The sequence below is a fragment of the Pimephales promelas genome, chromosome 21 (genome assembly GCF_988280905.1).
Source record: "Pimephales promelas chromosome 21, fPimPro1.hap1.1, whole genome shotgun sequence".
Lineage (NCBI taxonomy): Eukaryota > Metazoa > Chordata > Actinopteri > Cypriniformes > Leuciscidae > Pimephales > Pimephales promelas.
This window is the reverse complement of record NC_142789.1, coordinates 26,610,804-26,632,676: the sequence shown is the minus strand read 5'-3', so window position 1 is coordinate 26,632,676 and position 21,873 is coordinate 26,610,804. Positions and strand designations below refer to the sequence as shown.

The following is a 21,873-nucleotide window of genomic DNA, read 5'->3' as shown; positions in this document are numbered from 1 at the left end:
GTGTTTACAATAGTTTAGTTTAGTGTTAACAATAAATATTTTTTTAGTTTACACGAAACAATTAGTAAAACTATTATATAAAAATTAATATTAAAAAAATAATAATAATTAAAAACATCTGCATACCTACAGTAATGTGGAGTTTGAGAATCCATTAAATAAATTCCATTAAGCCACACATGGGATGAAGTGACAAAAAGCCTCCTTTTAGCTGGTGTGCAGTTCTCTGAATGCACAAGCCAGAACATTCCTTCGACAGGAATTAAACTGAGAATGAAAGACTCAGACCTCTCTCACCAGCTGCTGACAAGCCGGAAGACAGCAGGGCAGACCCAGTATGCCTACTGTACACATTGAGCCAACCCCTAGCATTTCAGAGACTTTGCCAGATATAGCAGTTTTTTTTCTGTGTGTGTATGTGGAAAGAGAGTGGGGAATTAATGGTATATAAAAAAACTAGAGAACTACAGTAATTGAAAAAATATGATAAAATAAATAAGTTGTCCAACCCCACCTTATTAAAGTTTTTAAATATTTTTTTTTTCCCAGGACCGGTACAAATAGGGATTGAATTGTCTCAAATTACTTTCTACAAGCTGTGGTTTTGTAGTCAACAACAGAAAACAAATATTGGCAATGAAATGGTCCCATACCTGGCTCGCTGAGCTGGTTTGACTTTGGTATAAAGAGAATTTGCTCTTGGTTGGGTCCTCTGATGTTGGACTGAGAGGCTTAGGATCTGACATGGACCGTTGAACACTCTTTATGGGTCTCGGAATAGTCTGATGTCTCTGTGGTGATTCTGCAGTGAAGGCTTTTTGTTGGGGAGTCACATGTGCCTTATTAAGTTTCTCACTGGAAGGAAAGGTAGTCTCCAACATACGATGGGGGGACAACGGAGACACTGGAGAGTACAGCACTTGTGGAGATTTGGGTGGCTGACGGGAAGGAGACTCATTTTGCTGCTGAGCTTGTTGGTATCCAATATCTAATGGGTCTGGCTTTCTCCTTTCAAACTTGGTTGGCATGGCACCAACTAATTGCAGACTAGTAGAATAGGGGCTAACAGTAGTGGGAACACTGAGCTGAGGTGCAACCACTCCGTGGAATTGTGCCTCTGGGTCAGTTTGACAGGCTAAACTCTCTCCCTTTTGGGTCCTTTCTGGAGCAGATATGTAGTGAAGGAGTTCAACCTTTGATGTTTCAGCCATGGTAATGTGTATGGCTGGAGATATTCTACCCAACTGGTCTGACTCAGTCTGACACGAGGAGTCATTGGTGGTCTGAATGGCAATGCTGGATTTAGATGCATCACTCTTTGTCTCTGAAGTTGGCTCAGAATGTTTGGAGTTTCTTGAACGTCTGCGGCGTATTGGCTGATTGTCCCACTCACCCTGGTCTTCTTCATCAGTCTGAACGCTGCAGTCAGCTATACGTCTAGTTCTACGGCGACGAGACATGAGTTTGTCCTCCGTGTCTTCATCGTCAGTTTGGACACTGCAATCTGCAATTCTCTTTACAGACTCATCCTCTGATCCATTCCTCAAACGGGGCATAGAGTTTTGTTTCTTCATAATCCGACCATCTCCATGATCTTCACTATTCTTAAGGGACATCTCAGAAGAAGAGCTAGGCAAAGGCCTAGTGGACACTACTGCCTGGACCACCTGCCCATCAGCACATGGCAAGATCTGCACACTCTGGCCTTCTTGTGGAATAATTCTACCACTCTGATCATAGATAATTGAGATGGTTTGAGGTGTAGTTCCACCAACCATCACACCTTGAGCTGTTGTAGCTGCTGCTGCCGCAGCTGCTGAAGCAGCCGCCGCCTCTGCTGCAGCAGCTGCTGCAGCTGCTTCAATGGCTGCTGTTTTCTGCCGCTTTTGTTCTTCAAGTTGCTGCTGGAGCTGCTGCTGCAGAGACTGAATGTGGTCGAGCTGCATCCTTTGTTGTGCCAGCTGTTCTCTTTGCATCACTAACTGGGTTTCCCTTTCAGCCTGTTGCTGGTGAATAACCTGCTGCTTGATAGTCTGTAGTTCTTGAATCTCCCGCTGCATGAGAAGATGTTCTTTCTCTCTGTGCCTCTGGAGCTCTAAACGGTCCCTCTCTAACTCCTCTTGTAGACGGAGCTGTCGCAATTTCTCCAACTCAACACGTTCTCGTTCCAGCTGCAAGATTTGCTCCTGTTGTTGTCGCAATCGTTCCTCTTCTTTTTCCTTCTCAATATTAGCAGACGTGGTTATAGTGGTACTGGAAGATGTATCTGGAAAGACTCGGGTAAATGCCTGGGTCTGCTTTTGTGGCGCTGTTAATATTTGAGGTTGTGTCTGAGGCTGGCTCTGAGCTTGAGATTGTTCCTGACCTTTGACCAAAGACTGTGGTTGGGTTTGGGGGTGTGTTTGGAGTTGTGTGGTAGTACCTTCTACTGAAATATGAGCCAAGGGAGCCTGTTCATTTGCAACTGATTGAACTGGCACAGTACTAGTATGTGCTGGTTGTACACTTTGCATACCCAAATTAGAAACAGGTTGACCAGTTTTAGGTGCTGCAGGTGTTGACATACTGCCAGGTGCTGTAGGCTTTCCGAGGTAAACTGGAGCTTCCTGTGAAGTACTAGAAGGTGGGACACGACCAGATGAAGTATCTGGAGCGGTTACTGAAAATCGATTTGGAGGAGGATGTCTGTAAGGTCCCTGTGCATTAAGAGGCATTCTTGGGGTGACTTGAGGCAACCTGGTGAGGTTAGCAAGAGGTACAGCTGTTACATTGCCTGAAGGGCAAGGTCCATATACTCCTTTTAACATGGGATTAAGAACAGGGCCAGGCTGGGTGGTGATTGGCAGGGTGGAGGCAATTGGGGTGTTGATAGTAGAATATATCATGCCATCAGCTGTCCTCACAGCAGGGGGATATAAAGACCGTAGGCTAGCTTGTCTAGCATTGATTAAGTTCGTAAGTGTTTGACCATGTACCGTTGGTCTGCCGTCTGGACCATACAACAGGTTGGCTCTAATAGATGCTAGGCCTTGTTGAAGGTTAAGTCTACCAGCAGGGCCTCCTCTCCCAGCACCATACTGCAGAAGCTCAGGATTACTGGTGTAACGACTACCAAACTGCTCCATTGAGTTAAGAGCAGCACACATTCTGCTAATCTCTCTAGCAGTAGTGGCACTGTACTGTGCAAGATTGGATTCTTGAAAACCACCTAGGTCACGTGAAGGATAACCATACTCTGCATTTATATTGGACAATGAGCCATACCTGCGTAAAGGTAATGGTGGAGCCGTATCACCTCCTTGATGGCGTAGATCGGTGTAAGATCCATATTGGGCACCCATTCCAAGATATCCTGCTTCATAGGCCTGCTTCATGGTGCTTAAATCCACTGCTAGGTCCCCAGGGTCAGTCCTCTGATAATATTGGAGACTTGAACCAGCTAGATTATTGTCTGACATAGATGGCTGAAGTCGTCCTGGAGGAGGCAAGGTAAAAGATTTGCGTTCATCTGCAGCCATTTGGATATTTGCTGTTTGGTAGCCATCTTTTCCAGGTTGGTTTTGCTGTCCGGGAGCTTGAGATGGCTCTGCAGATGGCTCTAATTGTGTTGTCGTACCTCTCTGAGCAAAAGGGCCTGAGCAACTACCTGCAAATGGCAATTTGTAGACAACATCACAGCAAGCTAACTGATTCTCTGGTTTAATCTGTCCTGTGAGATCTAGAACCTCTACTGGAGGAGGTGGCTCCTCTCTTTTAACAAGCTGGGTCACAGTAGCCCCCTGAGTGCTATTCTCATCCAACTGCACCATCATTACCTGGGGCTTCACTGAGGACAGATTCATCACAGCAGGCTTGTTTTTTAGCTCCAAAGCCACCCCACCATATATGTCATGACCAAGTGTAGGTGTGGTAGACGTAGAGCATGATAATGGTGGTGGAAGTAGCGGAGATATCTTGGGAATGGAAGTAACTGCTGTTTGTGTGCCTCCACCAGTGTGTTGGCTCACCACCAAGTCCTTCTTTAACAATATGGGTTGCACTTGATTAGCTAAGTTGTACCGTGCAAAAGATGCATTATGTTGATGTTGCTGGAGCTGTTGCTCAAGGAGCTCTTGTTGTTGCTGAAGTTTCTGTTGCTGTTTCTGAAGTTGCTGCTGTTGAATGCCTAGATTTTCCAGACATGCATCAATTTTTGGAATGGATGGATCTGTGATTACTGGCCTGGTCTGGGTCAGACAGACAGCAGATCCTACTCCTTGACCGAAGTCAACTCTATTTTGCAAGGGATCCCCATACACGACCGGTTGCTTTGGCTGTGATATGAACATGGATGCTGCCACAGTCACACTTACTGTTGTGGGTATAGTTGCGGTCACCTGAGGTTGTGCCTGTGCATTTAGATTCATAATAAGAGGTTGTACAGCAGTATGACGACTTGGAGGTGTTTCTGCTTCAAGAGAGTATCGTCGTGTATCAGAAGCTAGAGATGTTAGGTCCATACCCTGGTCTGTCATAATGATTGGGGCAGGCTTCATTGGTGATCTAAGGTCCACTATATTATTACCAGGGGCAATTGTGCCTTGCTCTACAACTCTTGAGGTACCAGGTACTGTGGAGATTCTACACAAGGATATGTTTCCTGCAGGAAGAGATCCACTACTTTGGGAACCAGCAGAGGTGGCAGTGCTCACAGCCACACCAACTCGCTCTGATATCTGTGTCCTTTGCAAGCTATGTTGAGGTGAGGGTTGAGCTGGATACTTCTGTGGTGATGTCGGTGACTTCATTGTTGTATATTGAGTTTGATAAATTGTCTGTTGGCTGTCTTTTGTTGGTGACGATAAAGGTGAGGTAGAGGAATTTACAGTCACTGGTTTGGTTTGACTGCTTGTTCCTGATCCCAATGTAATCACCATAACTGGGGAATCTTGGGAGGACTGTTGTCTTGCAAGACGTGGTGCCCCTGCTCTATGAGGGATCTGAGAGGCTTGAGTAGGTACCACTGTAGAAGTAGTACAAGGGGCACGCGTTGCAGGTGCACGCGTTGGACTGTGTGAGGGCGAAGTAGAAGGGGATGTGGTAGGACTTGAGCCTTTAAAATATGAGAACATCTTTGATGATAAGGAGGATGATCCAGGATCAGGCACTTGGCCCTGTACTGTCCCTTGTAGTCTTCCTTGAGACTGTGTGGGAGCAGGCTGCCTAACTTGAGACTGTGGAGAACCAGTAGAATGGCCTCCTTTAGAGGTTTGGCTGCTCATTCTAACTTGACTTTGTTGTGAATTACTCTGTGTAGAATGTACCCTTTGTGCCCCTCTTCCTGAAGGATCATTTCCAGAGAATGAGACTGGAGCTGAGATCTGGGTAGGACTTGTACCTGGACTCAGATTAGTTGTTCCAGAATCTAAATGCTGTTTTCTGTCTGTTTGAAGGACTCTTTCCTGGTTTTGTTGTCCTTGTTTTCCTGGTGCCCGTTGCTGCTGCTTTTGCATCATCTCTGCTTTCCGCATCATTTCCTCATAAACCTCTTCAGCGCTTTTCAATGATTTATCTGCTGTGGAGGGAGAGACAGCAGAGGTTTTCTCTGTTGGAGAGTACAAAGACATAAATGTGGGTAAATTATATTCACTGCCAGACTTGTACAGCTTTGAACCCATTTCAAATCCTTCAGCTTCTGAATCCATGGAGGGAGAGTATTCTGAGCAGGACGATCTGTGAAGTTCTTCCATTTCTGCAGCTTGTCTAAGCTCCTCTGTTGGAGATGCATCTTCAATAGGTGAAAGGTTACTAGGGGGTGTCTTTGACCTCTCTCTGCGTCTCTGTGCCCTCAGTTCCTCTTTGTCCCTTTTAGTTTTTCTGGCTGTACTGCGAATCCTCTGCTGCTCCAAGTCTCTCATCTTCTCCTGTTCTCTCAGAAGTTCCTCTTCTTCTCGCAATTCATCTTCTTCCGAGGAGTCCTCAATGGTGGGCAGCAGTGGACCATGGGATCGATGCCTTGCTTTCCTTTGCTGCTTTGCTTCCTCAAGCCTTTGTCGTCTGCTAGGACTGCTATCACTGTCATCTTCCATTGATGACACAGAGGTTGGAGAAGTTCCAGAGGTATAACTTGGTGTGGTTGCAGGAAGGGTTGAAGAGTATTCCCCCCTTGACCTTTCTTCAGGTGACCCAGTAAGGCTTTCCATCTCAAGCTCAGGCTCCCTGAGGTCATGATCTGTGCTGAGTTCCATGTCACGATTGTAGCTATTTGTATTGTTCAATTCTATAGTTTTAAATCGTCTCAGACCACCTTGTGAGGCCATCATGTCGTCTGCTTCACCTGATTTGAAGCTATCAGTGCTTTTAGAGTCTTCTTCAAAACTGCTAGATTGCTGTGTTAGACGACGTCTCTCTTTTCCTAGATCTCCACTGTGTTTATGGCTCCTTTTTGTCTTTACGTGGCCGTCAACATCTGCTGTCTCTTCCTCATCTGCACTCATCTCCAGAATCTGTCTCCTCATGAACTCCTCATCTGTTAGATCTTTCTGTGACTTCTTCTGTCGGGGTGGTAATGGAGAGAGGCCACTTTCACTGCTGTCTTCCACATAATCATGTCTTAATTTACAGCTTAGATCATCCGATGCTTCTTCATCAGACTCAAATTCCTGATCTTGTGATATAGACAGAGATCGAGGTCTCTGCTGTTCTGAGGTGTCCCTTCCATCACGATGCTGTCCTTGGTCAGTGACTGTATGTGACTCCAACAGAGGTCGCATTGAGCTTTCCAGTTTTGTTAGTTCAGATGGACTTGGGGGGCTGCGTTGTTCAGAGATCCCCCTCTCATTGAGCTTCATGGAGTCCTCTTGGATCAAGCCTGTAATCTCACTCTGGGAGCTGGATATACCATCTGAGGAGTAGCCTGTATCACTCAGGCTCTGTGTGCTAGACTTGTTGGAATCCTGTAAATACAGAGAATAATGCATTAGGTGCATTAGATATGCATTAGATATATGTCATTTATCATTTAAATTAAACTGAAAATTGTACAATATCAACATTTAAAACATTCATAACACAAATACATAAATCAAATACAATTAACAAAACATGCAAATGGCACATATTAGACAAGCATGCAAAGCGGAGTGGATGATCATCGAAAGTGAACCTGAATATTGATGAAAATGTAAAACTAAGCTGTAAATAATAAAACGAGTTAATTATGTTGATAAAAATGGCATGCTTATTAACAAATGATAACTTAGTGTATGTCACATTAAATGGGGCTATTTGTGACATCAGTTCTTAATGGGTAATTCAAAAAGAGTTTACAAATGAGGTTGACTCATCACTGTGTAACCATCAGGCACTGGAAATAGTAATTATCCCCAGAGATTGTTAACTTTAAACTGGTTTTGAGTACATGGAACATTCCCATCATAGAATGTTGAAGTGATCTGTTATGAAAGACAAATACAGTGGTGATGAGGACACAGAGGGCCACTCACGTCATCTTGTTTAGATTTCTGCATGCCACTACTTTTCTTCTCATCTTTTTTATCCGATGTTCCCTTTTTAGACGACGTTTCTGTTTTGGACATAGCTTGTTTCTTGTTAATGCCTTGATCTTGTTTTTTTGTCTCAGCCTTAGTTGCAGGTAATTGTTGAGAGGGGCCCTTGCACTGTGGCACCCCTTGTTTTACCGGAGAGAAAGGACCACTTACTTGGGCACCAGGTGGCTTTTGCTGCTGAGGGCCAGTAGGTCTCAGTGCAGCTTGCTGACTGGGCCCTCGCTGCTGTTGTTGATTGGCTGGACCCAGTAGCCTGGGAGATCCAACGGATGGTGGCACAGGAGGAGGAATATCCCCAAAACTCCCTGACATTGCTCTCTGGGTCTGGCATGTCAAACACAGCCATTCTTTTTTCTGAAATTGAAAGGCAAACATGAAATTAGTATCATGAAACAATTAAGATATAAAGGAGAAAAAACTGTGGACAAGGTGAACGTGTCAATAGACCGAATACATGTGATTTATCGCATCACTTGTCTTCACTGGCATTCACTCTTCTCTCTCTGCCTTTGTCACACAACTATTGCAATTCAAAAGGGATTTGGTCAAGTCGAGCAAGCAAGTATAATTGGGTTCTGGCCAAGACTGCGACCTTTTCTCAAAGGCCTTGCTGACTCTTTTCAAAGCCACTATGTTTAACACACACAATTATGTAGCCTCTGGTGAGTCCAGTATAAGATACACAAGCTCAGAATGATGGCTGATTCCACCCACAGCAGAAGGAAAATCACAAAGCATTTCATTAAACAATTTAGGATTGTAAGACTATAAACGTATGATCACCATTAAAGCATTTTGCTTTAGAGTTTGGATAAAGAGTTTACAAAACTGCATAGCAGATTCTCATTTCAAGCACAATGCTAGCACTTCTAGCACATGCCCAACCCTATTTTATTAACCTTCATTTAACCAGGCAAGTCACTTAAGAACAAGTTTTTAATTTTCACCAACAGCCTGGAAGGAGAATTAAGATGTCATGAAGGACATACTAACATTTTACATTACAAACACACATATATACATTAATTTAAAACATTTACAAGCTGTGATAAAACACTTGAATGTTTCATTTTTAATATATTTTTTTAAATGCAGAGATTGAAATAAATGACTCCAATGGCTTTTGTAGCACATTCCAAACATTTGGTGCTCGAAATTAGAAGCAGAGCGACCAAACAGTTTTTTTTTCTAGGGATAATCAAACGAATATGATGATCAGGTTGAAAATGTATTAACATGTATTTGCAGCAGCTCTTACCAAACAGGACTTTATAGATAAAAATACACCAGTGTATTTACCGTCTACTAGGTAATGATGTCCAATTTAAAAGTGAATACAGTTGACAGTGATGTGTTCAATAGGGTGCATTAGTATACTATACAATACCTATAATTGCTATTACATGAAACACCCAAAAAAGACAAACGGAATAAACTGACATCTAGCAGACCTGACTTCAAAAACCCAGAGAGTTATATGCAAAAAGATTATAGATCTCATCAAACAATTAAAAAACATTTGCAGTTTTTATAGTCAAACTCACTTCAGCAATGAGGCAATTATTCCTTCTTCTGCAACATCATAGAAAATATTCAGCATAATATAGCAGAAAATAGCACACACACAAAATCTGTACTGAATGTTATTGTCTTTAACAGCCATGGGTCTACAGATAATTATAAAATCATAAACTGTTTTATGTCCACAGTCTCAAAGAACACTAAAGCCATACATTATATACTGTAGATAAGAGATTGCAAAAGTCCTCGCTAAGTTTAATGAGTCGCATGGGTATAGCAATAAACAGCAAAATCACTCCTAGTCCTAAACATAAAAGAGAGTGCATTTTCAAATTCCTGTGCCCCTCTGTCTTTTCTCGATTTTCTTGTCAAACTCATACGTACTTTCACAATACCTGGCAGATGGATTTGTAATGTTTGCTTCTTGGGTTTGATGACTGAGGTTTGTTGATTCAGGTTGATAAACAAGTACACTGATGCAACTTCCCTGGTGCATACAAGCAAACACAAACTACCATAACCTGCATCAGATATTGCTCACTAAAGTAAACTTGGTTATAGGGGTGATGAACCGAGAAATCAAATTTTCCTTGAGCTTTTGACATCTAAGTAAGAGATCATACTCATATAAGAATATCCTGTAAGTTTCAGAACTGAAAACGTCCATGTTAGTCCAATAAAGGCTTTTATTGACACCAGCCTCAGCAAACGACTCGTTTTTCAAAGTGGGGAACTATGACGTCAAAGGGGATAAAACACCACCCCCGCAGAAGAAGATCAACGCCTACTTCAACACGGCTGCTAGCCCCACCCACCGTTTTGCGGATCACACGCATAGCTAAATAACATATGCCTACCTCATGATGACAAACCGGGTCGAGAGTGAAACTCATTTTATTATGCAAAACTGTTATCCACTCACAGCAGTGGGTGTTGACCTCCATGTCTTCAATGCGAGACGCCCATAAAAACGAGCGTTTTTGAGCTGGGCTCAAAACTAGGGTAGTAAATAGCTTATTACTTATTCATTTTGATGTTTTTTAAAGTAAAAACCAAGCGAAGTTGACGTCAGACAACAATACAAAAAAAATTAAAAAGCCAGTTCATGACCACTTTAAATAGAAGTAATCATCCAAAGATATTGTGGCTGGTTGCCAAGATTTTGCTATGCAGTTGTGATGGTGTTCTGACCTGGTTTTAGCATGTTGCATGTTTAGCATGGGTGGTTGCTTATGGCGCTTTTCCACTACACAATACCAGCTCGACTCGACTCGACTCGGCTCGCCTTTGTGTGGTTTTCCACTGTGTAAAAGTTGTACCTGAACCTGCTTTTGAGTACTTTTTTAGTATCACCTCCGGCGAGGTTCTAAGCGAGCTAAGCCGGTACTAAAATGTGACGTGAAAACAATGCCGACTGCTGATTGGTCAGAGAGAATCGTCACCACACCCGCCATTTTTAAATAGTTTGGCCAGAGATAGTTTCTAAACTTACTACTATTATTATTATCCCAGATAGCAAACTGACATTGAATCAACGTGGAAATATGACATCGAAACAACGTTGATCTGACATTGTTTTGCTCATTGAATTAACGTTGAACCAACGTCAGACGCGTCATTCTTTCAAAACTAACGGAAAATCAACTCGAAATCAACGCGTTCTTTCAACGTTATGAAAGCAAACTAATTTTCGATTTTCATTTAGCTTTGAAGAATGCCGCGTCTGACGTTGGTTCAACGTTAATTCGATGAGCAAAATCAACGTTGTTTCAATGTCATGAGAGACGTCGTTTCCACGTTGATTCAATGTCAGTTTGCTGTCTGGGATGGCAACTCGGAAGAATACGCCGTGGCCAAACGAGGAGGTGCAGACTTTCCTTTGTTTGGTTGCCGAAGAGAGGATCCAGCTTGATGGGGCACCGAGGAACGCTATAGCTATGAAGACCGGGCACTATTTGTGGCGGTACTGTCTGCAATGGAAAAGAGAGCCGAGTCGAGGCGAGTCGAGCCGGTACTGGTAATGGAAAAGCGCCATTACTGGCAAAAGAAAAAGAACCCACCACCACCCTTTCTGGTCCTAAATATGACTTGGATCAATGAAAATCTATGGAAGTCATAAGCTGAAGTTTAATACAAAGGTTTAAAGATTTTACCAAGTGAAAGCAATTTAAATGCATCCTAAAAATGTAACTAAACTTGTGACTTTCCCATGACAACATCCAAAACGAGGCTGTTGAGAAGAGAGAGAAGCTTTCTGCAGTAAGTATACAGCTATTCTAGTCCCAAAATTCAGACAAAATGTATGTGCACAGCTTTGCTTGACTGCTAGAGCGGGTCAGGATGAATTCTGGGGAGAGGCTGAGGAAAGGAAAGGTTTTGCCATGCGAGACAGATGCCTTTTCTTTTTGATTCTACTCCCCCCAAGTGCTCCACACTGAAGCTAAATATAAACAGGTGCAGCGTTCACTCAATGCTTGTGCAAAGCTCACAAAATGCTCTGCCATCTGTGCCTTTCTGCTTTTTATATTCTGCGTTGAAGCGAGATGGACGTTGTGTGAGTGTAGTCATTTGTGAGGTGTGCTTTTAGCATAATGAACGAAGCACAGGTAATAGTGTGTCTTGAAGAAAGCCCAAGATTTTAAAGAAAATGATCTGTGAAAGCTGCAAATCAGTTGGACAAGCCTAATTTACATGACTGCTTGATTTCTGCCAAATCTAAAACATTTTTGTTTTTGTTTTTTTGCATTCAAAGCCAACAGAGTGCCTAAGTTATGACGTCACTCTGTAGGCCAAAACGCGGAAGTGAGTTAGCATTTTAGCATTACGGTTCCCTCGCTATGGGGTTGGGATTTTTGAATGGGTTTTTGCTAAATCGCTTGAAATAAGGTCTGTGGTGAACAAAGCCTCTAAGTATTTTCACGTTTTGATCTATGACATAGAACACACAGTTATAACCTGCGTGTGGTTTTTTCAACTTTATTGTGTCTGATAGTGTTTTTTAAAATCTTTATATACACTGTAAAAAATATTTTCAAGATTTGTTATCACAACATATTTTCTTTTGTCAAATCAACTTTATAATAATTTATTTAGTTGAGATAACTTATTATTTTGAGTTTCTGATGGTTAAATTAATCTACTTCATTTTATTAACTCACTTTTTCCAGTTCAATCAACTTAAAATTTTAAGGCAACCCAGGTTACGTACTTTTTTAAGTTAAACCATCAATATTTTTTTACAGTGTAGGCTTCAAAATGCATAAATTTGGATTAACTTGTAAAGATTATCTTTCTTGATAGACAAAACGTGTAAGGGTCACAGCTCTTTGTTAAACACAGATCTTATTTTTTTGTGATTTTCCAAAAGTCTATGGGGAAAATGCATTGCTTTTCGACCGAGGGAACCCATGCGCCGCTAGCTTCCGAGTTGTCCTACAAAGTGACGTCATCACTTCGGCACTCTATTGGCTCAAAAAAACCCGAATGGGGTCTCCTCAGCTTAAACGAGCATGAGGTTATCGCAAGTGGTTGGAAAAGTCCACAAAGTAGAACAACAATAAATTAATATACATTAATATTAACAATGTGGTATTTTGTAAGTTTTGGAAAGCATGGAAACCACAGATGCAGTGTTAGCTGTTACTGGACATGGGACAATCAGACAAACTCCTATAGCGTACTGGTTGCCAAAGAACATTAGCATAGTTAACTTTGAATATACCTCACCAATACACCATCCAAATATTTTGAAATAATTGAAAATGACTGGATTAATTGGACCCAATGCCATAACATAACAGTTCATTTGTAAAATAATATTCAATACAGCTAGCTAGCTAACTACACCACTGTGAACAACATAAAATGTTTGCTAACATTATTTAGCTAATCCACAGGACATGAATTAGCTAGCTGCTCTCTGCGTGTCTGTGATTTTCGCTCCCATTTCGAGGTGTCTTTTGATGTTGCCATCAAACATCTGCAGACATGACTGTTTTGCATGTTGAGATAACCTTTGAATTCAACAGATTTCAAATGCGTTACATAAACCACTTCTCGTACAAATAGCTGCATGCATCTGAAAGAGCAGCAGAAGTCTCCACAGTCTCCAAAAGCCTGCATGTACTGTATACACGACTGCTTCAGTCTGTCTACACTGCACATCATTTCGCAATGGTGAAAGTTAGCATTCACATCATAGCACACATATGGCATTTCTAAGTAACCACAGTGTAAACAGCATCATTGACTATAATGGTAACGGCTTGAAATTTCACACACGACTTGTTCGGTGTTGACACATTATTTACCTCTCAGATGGAAATTTCTCTGCTTCTCTATAAAAATAACTTCATGCAAATGCATATGAGCACCTTTAATAGATAAGTTGTTTTCTAAAGCATCTTTCTATCTGTTCCATGGGTAGGCTATTTCAAAAAGCAGGCTATGTGTAATACCACTTTCTTTCACACAGGGCGTCTGCATCAACGGTGTGTCTGAAGCTTGGTGCTGACGCAACCGTCATAGTGACAACAGCCAATCACATAACTTCCCAAGCTAGTGAATTTGCATAAAGGTGATCTGATTGGCTGACTCCAGCATTGGCACTTTTTCAACTTCTGGCACAAGCAACACCAGTGACTCGACGCAGCAGAACCCACAATTCCAGCCATTTAAAGTAAAAGAAAAGCGTTAACGCCGATGCCCTGTGTGAATGCACCGTATAAGCGGATAACCTCAACTTTTGGTTCCAAAAACGGAGGCAACTTTCATGCCATAGCAACTATAACCTGCTCTGGATCACGTTCTGTTCCAGGGTTAGTTTACTTAAGAGGTGTTCAGCGCATGCGTGCCCTATTCATGAGGCTCAGTGGGACTGACAATATCATCAATATAAAGCACTATTAAAACACGGTAATGTTTATTTGAATCTAATAAAAAAAAAAAATCTAATCTCACACATCGTTGATCAGCATTCAGATTATTATTGGGGTTTTTTTTTTGCAACAGGATGTTTTCTATGCTATTGCTAATGTATTTCTATAATAATAAAAAACCTTTCAAGCAATGTGGAAGCAACAAAAAGACTACATAAAAATTGTAACTTTTACAGCCATGTTATATTTGCCAGCACAGACTGTTATTTAGTTTAATCAGTCTTTCTTTTCATTATTATTGGTTAGCTAAACTTACTATGTTTGACGGTAAGATAACCTTGCTTTCCCCGCTCCCCATTCACAAATGCAGCTAAGCAAATAAAAAAGGTGGAAAATTGAAAACAAGAGAGATGTCAGAGTGTTAGCAGATCAGTTTATAGTCATTTAAACTCTGTAGTAAAGGGCAGAGGTGCAGAGCTCTTAAAAAACGCACTAAGAGATTGTGGGTGTGAGGCCTTAGCCTTCGGAGCGCTTTACATGAAACTCATGCAGCTGAACGCCCAACGGGATAAACACTCAGGCCACGAAATCAATCACTCTGAGATCGAGGGGGCAGGAAGAGAGATAAAGGAGTATGATATGAGAGCTTGTGTGTTTAACGTGTGCAAGCTGGATTTATTACAATTAACCAGGTTTATTAGAATTGATCGTACGGATTATGAAGCAAGGAACACATTGGTTTTAAATTGACTGCATATTGATTTATATGGAATGTATTTTGATTCACGACAAAAATTAACAACAATCAAATGAGAAAAATCTCCACAGATGGTGTTGCTTGTCTCTCTCTTTCATATCGACATCCAAGAAAAACTCACCCTTTTCCTCCACACTCTGCGAGAAAACATGTCAGTCTAATGCTGTGAAGGATTTGTACATGTATATAGGATTTTGAAAGCAAGAGTTTATGTATTTTACATACCCTGTAAGTGTAGTGTGTTGGTGTTAGTTCAGGCAACATGCATTTGTATCTGTACTTCAATAGTCTAAATAGCAAAATATCCGAGAGTAACTGCAGATAGGAGAAAATTTGGGCATTTACATGTATACTACGAGGCTGTTGAATGCTTGAATCTGATTGGCTGACGAATGTTCTAAGGTGTGCAAATGTTTTCAGGGAAATGCACAGCTAAAATAATTCCTTGATGGCATTATGGGTGTGAGTATATACAGTGTGAGTAGATGATGCATTTGAAATATGAACTACTGACCAAAAAGAAATATTGAAACTGCTAATAAGCAACAGTGTTTACACTTTAGGGGACCATCGATCTTTCTTTCTTATAGACTTTCTGCATTTTCCTCTAGGTTACAAGAAAGCATTTGAATGAAAAATAGTTTTTACACCTTTAATGGACATTTCTAGTCTCAAAAAGTAATGCACCAGTGAATGTTCTCATCTTAATCTTGTTAAGGGACTGCACATATCAAACTACTAAAGAGGAGCTAAATTTAGAGATTTTGAGATTCAAATTTTGAGCTTTGACATTTAAATATTAGAAACCCAGAGCTTTAACCTTTCATGTCTGAGCTTTTCAGTCAAATGCAGTGATTTATTTGAGAGAAACAGAGCCATCTACAGTCCAGCGAAATTAAATTAGCCCATCTCTGTGGATCTAAGATTTACATAAGACAATCACTTACATAATATCATGATGGCTATCAAAAATATAGACAGTGATTATGACCAGAATCCTCAAAATGATAAGAAGGCTCCAGAGTCTCTTAAAGATTGAAACAGAATTTGATATAGTATCGGGGATTTCTTTAGTAGAGTACATTCAAATAAGATTACAAACTTTATTTTTTTTTTCTTACAAAAGAGTCATCTGATTAAATTGCTATGAAGCATGCCAGATTGCTCGAAATAATCACGATAAATTTCATAAGTGGTCAATATTATTATTGCTTATAAGGTTACTGTTTTATTCAAACCCAATATTTACCCTTGAGTAGGTGCATAACTCATCTGACATTGTTTGTGGACATGAATGATACCTCAGATGGGTTCTTTTGAATTAGGCCTGTATGAAACCACCAAAAAAACACCCATAAAATGTGATGCCAATCATCACACAGAACACCATAGCAACTGCATTATAATCTAGCAACCAGTAACATTGGGGGTCAGTATGATGGCTCTCAAAACCGTTCTAAAAGTTGAACACGTGGTTTCCGTGAAGCATAAACAAGTTAGAAGACATGAACCAATTAGAATTCATCTCTGGAATATAGAACAGTGCTTTCATAAGCAGAACAATCAGAGACGTCTCTCCACAGGCTACAGGGAAGAAAAGGGTCAGCTGGATTGATCCACACAGTGAAGCTGTGACACCTGCAGTTCCGCATGACAGAGCAGGTGTACGTTTGCGGGTTCGCATGGACATTCACGGGAACAATAGTGGTACCATGTGACATGTTATATCTCTGACCGTGTCTAACCATGTGAACATTACGTTATCTGGCCGATATGAACAGTATGGTCATTGCCGGTCTTGAACTTTATATCAAGTTTATCAAGTTTAAGTTAACATAATAGAGTGCCGAAGTTACGACGTCACTCTGTAGGCCAAAACGCGGAAGTGAATTAGCATTTTAGCACTCCCGGTTCCCTCGCTCTGAAGTCTATGGGATTTTTGAATGGGTTTTTGCTAAATCGTCTGTGGTGAACAAAGCCTCTAAATATTTTCACGTTTTGATCTATGACAGAACACACATTTATAACCTACTTGAGGTTTTTTAAACTTTATTGTGTCTGATTGTGTTTTTTTAAAATCTTTATATTGGCTTCAAAATGTATAAATTTTGGATTAACTTGTAAATATTATCTTGATAGACAAAACGTGTAAGGGTCACTCTTTGTTAAACACAGATCTTATTTTTTGCGATTTTCCAAAAGTCTATGGGGAAAATGCATAGCTTTTCGATCGAGGAAACCCATGTGCAGCTAGCTTCCGAGTTGTCCTACAAAGTGACGTCATCACTTCGGCACTCTATATTGAATTTTATAATATAATATAATGTAATGTAATATGATATACTGTATAATATACTAAAATCTAAAAATATTTGAACCTCTCATCGATTTTAGGAGACATGCCACTATGTAGGAGAGAACATTAAATTAAAAAGCATAATTAAAAAGTCTTGGAAAGAGAACTTGTACAACTTCATAAAAGGAAATCCAACCTCTGACAAGCTGTGATTCCCCCGTTCCCCCTGAGGAGGGCACCAGAGAGAGCACATGTTTAATCACCTCCACATTGGGGCACAGGTGCAACCACATGCTCGTACTCGCCGTCCACACACTCTCTCTGCTCTGTCAGAATTCCCATTCGCCTGTTGACAAACAGCCACATGCTTGCCACTCATGTCTCGGCAGGACGCTTCATCCCTGCTGACAGCACACTGGGCACAGGTACTCATGCTGGGACAGGAAATGTCAGTGCTCATTATCAGCCAAGACACACCCACTCATCCTCACTCCATGTCATATGCCTGACCCTGAACACTGGATTCCCATCAGCCTGTGTGCTGGATACCAGCAAACTATTTTTTTCTTTATCAATCAGCTCTGACATTTGAATAAGGCAATTCAAGTCTTATGTGGCATCTGTCTCAAGCACATGTATGTATATATGTATGGACACATGTATGGATGCATGCATGGATGTTTGTATGGACCATTGCATGGACGCATGTATGGACGCATGATTGGAAGCATGATTCGACGCATGTATGGACACATGATAGGAAACATGATTGGACGCATGTATGGACACATGTATGGACGTATGCCTGGACGTATGGATGGAAGCATGTATAAACGTATATATGGATGCATGTATGGACGCATGATTGGACGCATGTATGGACACATGTATGGACGCATGTATGGACGCATGATTGGGAGCATGTATGGACGTATGTATGGACACATAATAGGAAACATGATTGGACGCATGTAGGGACACATGTACGGACGCATGATTGGGCGCATGTATGGACGTATGCCTGGACGTATGGATGGAAGCATGTATAAACGTATATATGGATGCATGATTGGACGCATGTATGGACGCATGATTGGACGCATGTATGGACACATGATAGGAAACATGATTGGACGCATGTATGGACAGATGTATGGACGCATGTATGGACGCATGATTGGGCGCATGTATAGACGTATGTATGGACGTATGGATGGTCGCATGTATAAACGTATATATGGATGCATGATTGGACGCTGTATGGACGCATGATTGGACGCATGATTGGACACATGTATGGACGCATGTATGGACACATGTATGGACGTATGCCTGGACGTATGGATGGAAGCATGTATAGACGTATGCCTGGACGTATGGATGGTCGCATGTATAAACGTATATATGGATGCATGATTGGACACATGTATGGACGCATGATTGGACACATGTATGGACGCATGATTGGACGCATGTATGGACACATGATTGGACGCATGATTGGACACATGTATGGACGCATGATTGGGCGCATGTATGGACGTATGCCTGGACGTATGGATGGAAGCATGTATAGACGTATGTATGGACGTATGGATGGTCGCATGTATAAACGTATATATGGATGCTTGATTGGACACATGTATGGACGCATGATTGGACGCATGTATGGACGCATTTATGGACGCATGTATGGACGTATATATGGACGCATGTATGGACGCATGTATGGACGCATGATTGGACGCATGATTGGACGCATGTATTGACGTATGGATGGACGCATGTATAGACGTATGTATGGACGCATAATTGGACACATGTATGGACGTACAGATAGATAGATGGATAGATGGATAGAATGCAGGCAGAATGAGACAGAACGATAGATAGAATGATCATTAGAAAGAGAGAACACAAGATCAATAGACTGACAGAACGATAGATGGAATGACAGACAGAATGATAGAAAGATCAACAGACATAAAGACGGACAGATTGATAGAGCGATAGAGAAAAGCAACAGAGTGATCGACTGACAGGTACACAGACAGAAAGATAGAATGACAGAACAATAGACAGAACCTGGGATACAGTCCCAGCTTTTTAAAATGGTCTCACACATCTGTGCTGTATAAAACAGGCGTTCTCAGCAACTCCAGCAGTGATGAATGTTTCTCACATGCATGTGCATTCATCTGTCATGCTGTGTGATTATGTGCGCATGCGTGTGCATGTGTGTGTCAGGGCGGTTTTACAGGACAAGTCAAGAGATATGTGGGTTAATCCTGCGGGACTCCTTCAATGGGCCACGTGGGACTGCACACACACACAGAGAGAGAGAGAGAGGTCCTCCGGGCCTGCTGCCCTGAGTCTGAGCCTGCACCGGATTACTGAGAGTAGGAAATGAAAGATCATCCAGCATAAAGGCACTCAAAGAGCACCCATTCAAACTCCATCAGAGAAAAGAAGGGGTGGGGGTTGAAGAGATGGAAAAAGAGGGGACCATCTGCATGTGCACTCGCATCCACCTGAGCTAAAGCACTCACTGCAACACATATGTCACAGTAATTTGCTACTGTACAGCATCACCATTAATAGCATCAGGATTCATGAGCCGCATAATAAAAGTGTGAGAATGGAACGGCATTCTTTGCTTGTTGCACGCAGTATGTCTTTACTGAAGCTCCTGCAGCACCTGAGGCTAAGAAAAGATTTGGGATCGTGTGGGTAATTGATTTTGTTGTGTATTATTAGCAGTAGAGAGGCAGCACCAGTGATTTTACACAACGCAAAAGAACAGAGAGGAGGAACTGAGAGAGCAGGGTGTTATAAACTACACAAATAGTTACCTGAAAATGAAATTTCAGTCAATTTACTCACTATAATGTCAACTTCCCTTTTTTCTGTGGAGCCCAAGAAGAGTTGAACGACAGAATGACGGGTCGGGTTCAGTCGTCATTCACTTTCATTGAGTATAGGGAAAAAAGATGCAATAAAAATGAATGGTGACGAAGTCCTTCTGCCTTTTTGTGTTCCATGGGTTGGAGCAATATAGGAGAATAAATGATGACAGAAATGCCATTTTTGGTGAACTATCCCTCAAAGCAGTGCATTCTGCCTGATTGATGTTTTGCATTACATTATAATTGCCCTATTATTCAAATTATTCTGTAACTTTCTGGGCCAGACGAAAACTGGGAAAGAGAGAAAATGTTGTATATTGGAAACAAGACAATTTAAAAAATAAAATTGACACTAGTTTTTGCATTATGAATAAATGTCCCTGGTCATATTTTCCTCAAAGCTGCACATTAATTTAAGAAAAAAAGTTTGTTTTCTTAAGCTGTCACAATACAAGTTTCTCTGCATCGGACACATTATCTGATTTAACCAACATAACAAGTATGAGGAAAAATAACATTAAATGGTTAATGAGCATGTATTAAAGGGATAGTTGACCCAAAAAATGAAAAATATCATGTCATTAATTATTTATCCTCATGCCGTTCCAAACCCGTAAGACTTTCGTTCATCTTCAAACTACAAATGAAGATCTTTTAGATTTTTCTTTTTGAAATCTGAGCTTTCTGTCCCTCCATTGACAGCTACGCAACTACCACTTTGACGCTTCAAAAAGTTCATAGTAACTGTCAGTTTTCTTACTTTTCTTTTTACCAATGATGATACATTGAAAAAAGGTCATGATGCCTATCCACAAATATTTTTTTCAGGATTCTTTGATGAATAGAAAGTTCAAAATAACAGCATTTATTTGAAATCTTTTTTCAAGGCCCCAAACTCTTGAATGGTGCTGTAAAGTTACTGTGAATTTGTTCATACTACCTCTACTTTATCAAAGTCTACAAGTATCAAAGTAACAATGAAGCCGTATCACAGACGTGAGTGGGCCAGAATCCCACACTCGTGTGTCGCTGCAGGATAACAGGCTGTCATCGGCGATTAAGCCTGTGCGAGGACGTCCTGTTTGTCCCTCTCAGGGCCGGTGCAGGGTCATGTTTTCGCGCTCTTTATTTACGGCTTGTGTCGCTGTGCATCAGTCGCTTGAAAATGAAATCACACAGACGCTCGGTGACAGACAGAGTGTAATGGCAATAACAACACCCACAGACACAATGTAGAGTAGACCATATCATATGTTATCTGTAATGAAGTGTCTGCTGTGTGAAGACTGTTGCTCTGTACATCATCTTCCTGCGGCCCATGATGCTCTCTGATTACCTGAGTGGAAGGCTAAATCTCTAAACTACATCTTGGAGCATTCGACTCTCAGCCCAAACATATTTTACTCCAGACAGCCGGAGAAAGTCTAATATGCAGGCACTGACGCTAAATAGTTAGCCTATTCTCATTGGGCTATTTGTCATTTGCAATAGCAGACACTTCTATCCAAAGCAAATTAAAGTACATTTTCTACAGCCACCTGCGAGTATCAGGACACACAACGGTGAAGCTAATACATTTAGATTACAGAGGCGTGGTTTATGACCTATACTAGGACCGGCCACTGGGGGGCGATCGAGACGTTTTGGCTTCACTTTTGAGGGCACGCTTGGCTTTAACGCACCTCTTCTCCATCCCTCGCTCATAGTAGACTGACGGTCGGAGGGTCAAGGATATTCAACCCAGGCGTCATCAGAGAAGCAACGCCATTCCAGAGCGGAAGCAAATTTTTAGATTTTGATTAAAGATTACTACGACAATTTTTTTTCTGTGCATTAACCTCCACAGATTAATTGGTCACTATAAGATTGGTAATGTGCGCTAACAAAGTTAATAGGGTCAATTTTGATTGCATTAAACATGTACTGTAAATGAGTGTCCATAACGAACTGATTAACTCATCAACTGAGT

General features: G+C 41.3%; 1 protein-coding gene across 3 annotated transcripts in view; it reads right to left on the bottom strand.

Moving 5' to 3' along the window:
- The window catches only part of bsnb (bassoon (presynaptic cytomatrix protein) b), a 96,720-nt gene that overhangs the window by 11,076 nt on the left and 63,771 nt on the right, over positions 1-21,873 (bottom strand). For 2 of the 3 annotated variants that reach the window (XM_089124922.1, XM_089124921.1), the window contains 2 exons: positions 7,485-7,901; positions 654-6,935 (listed from right to left, as the gene is read on the bottom strand). In XM_089124922.1, the coding sequence (XP_088981048.1) occupies positions 654-6,935; positions 7,485-7,901 (6,699 nt within the window). The remainder of the gene's footprint in view (positions 1-653; positions 6,936-7,484; positions 7,902-21,873) is intronic. The other variant, XM_089124923.1, reaches the window with a different exon arrangement.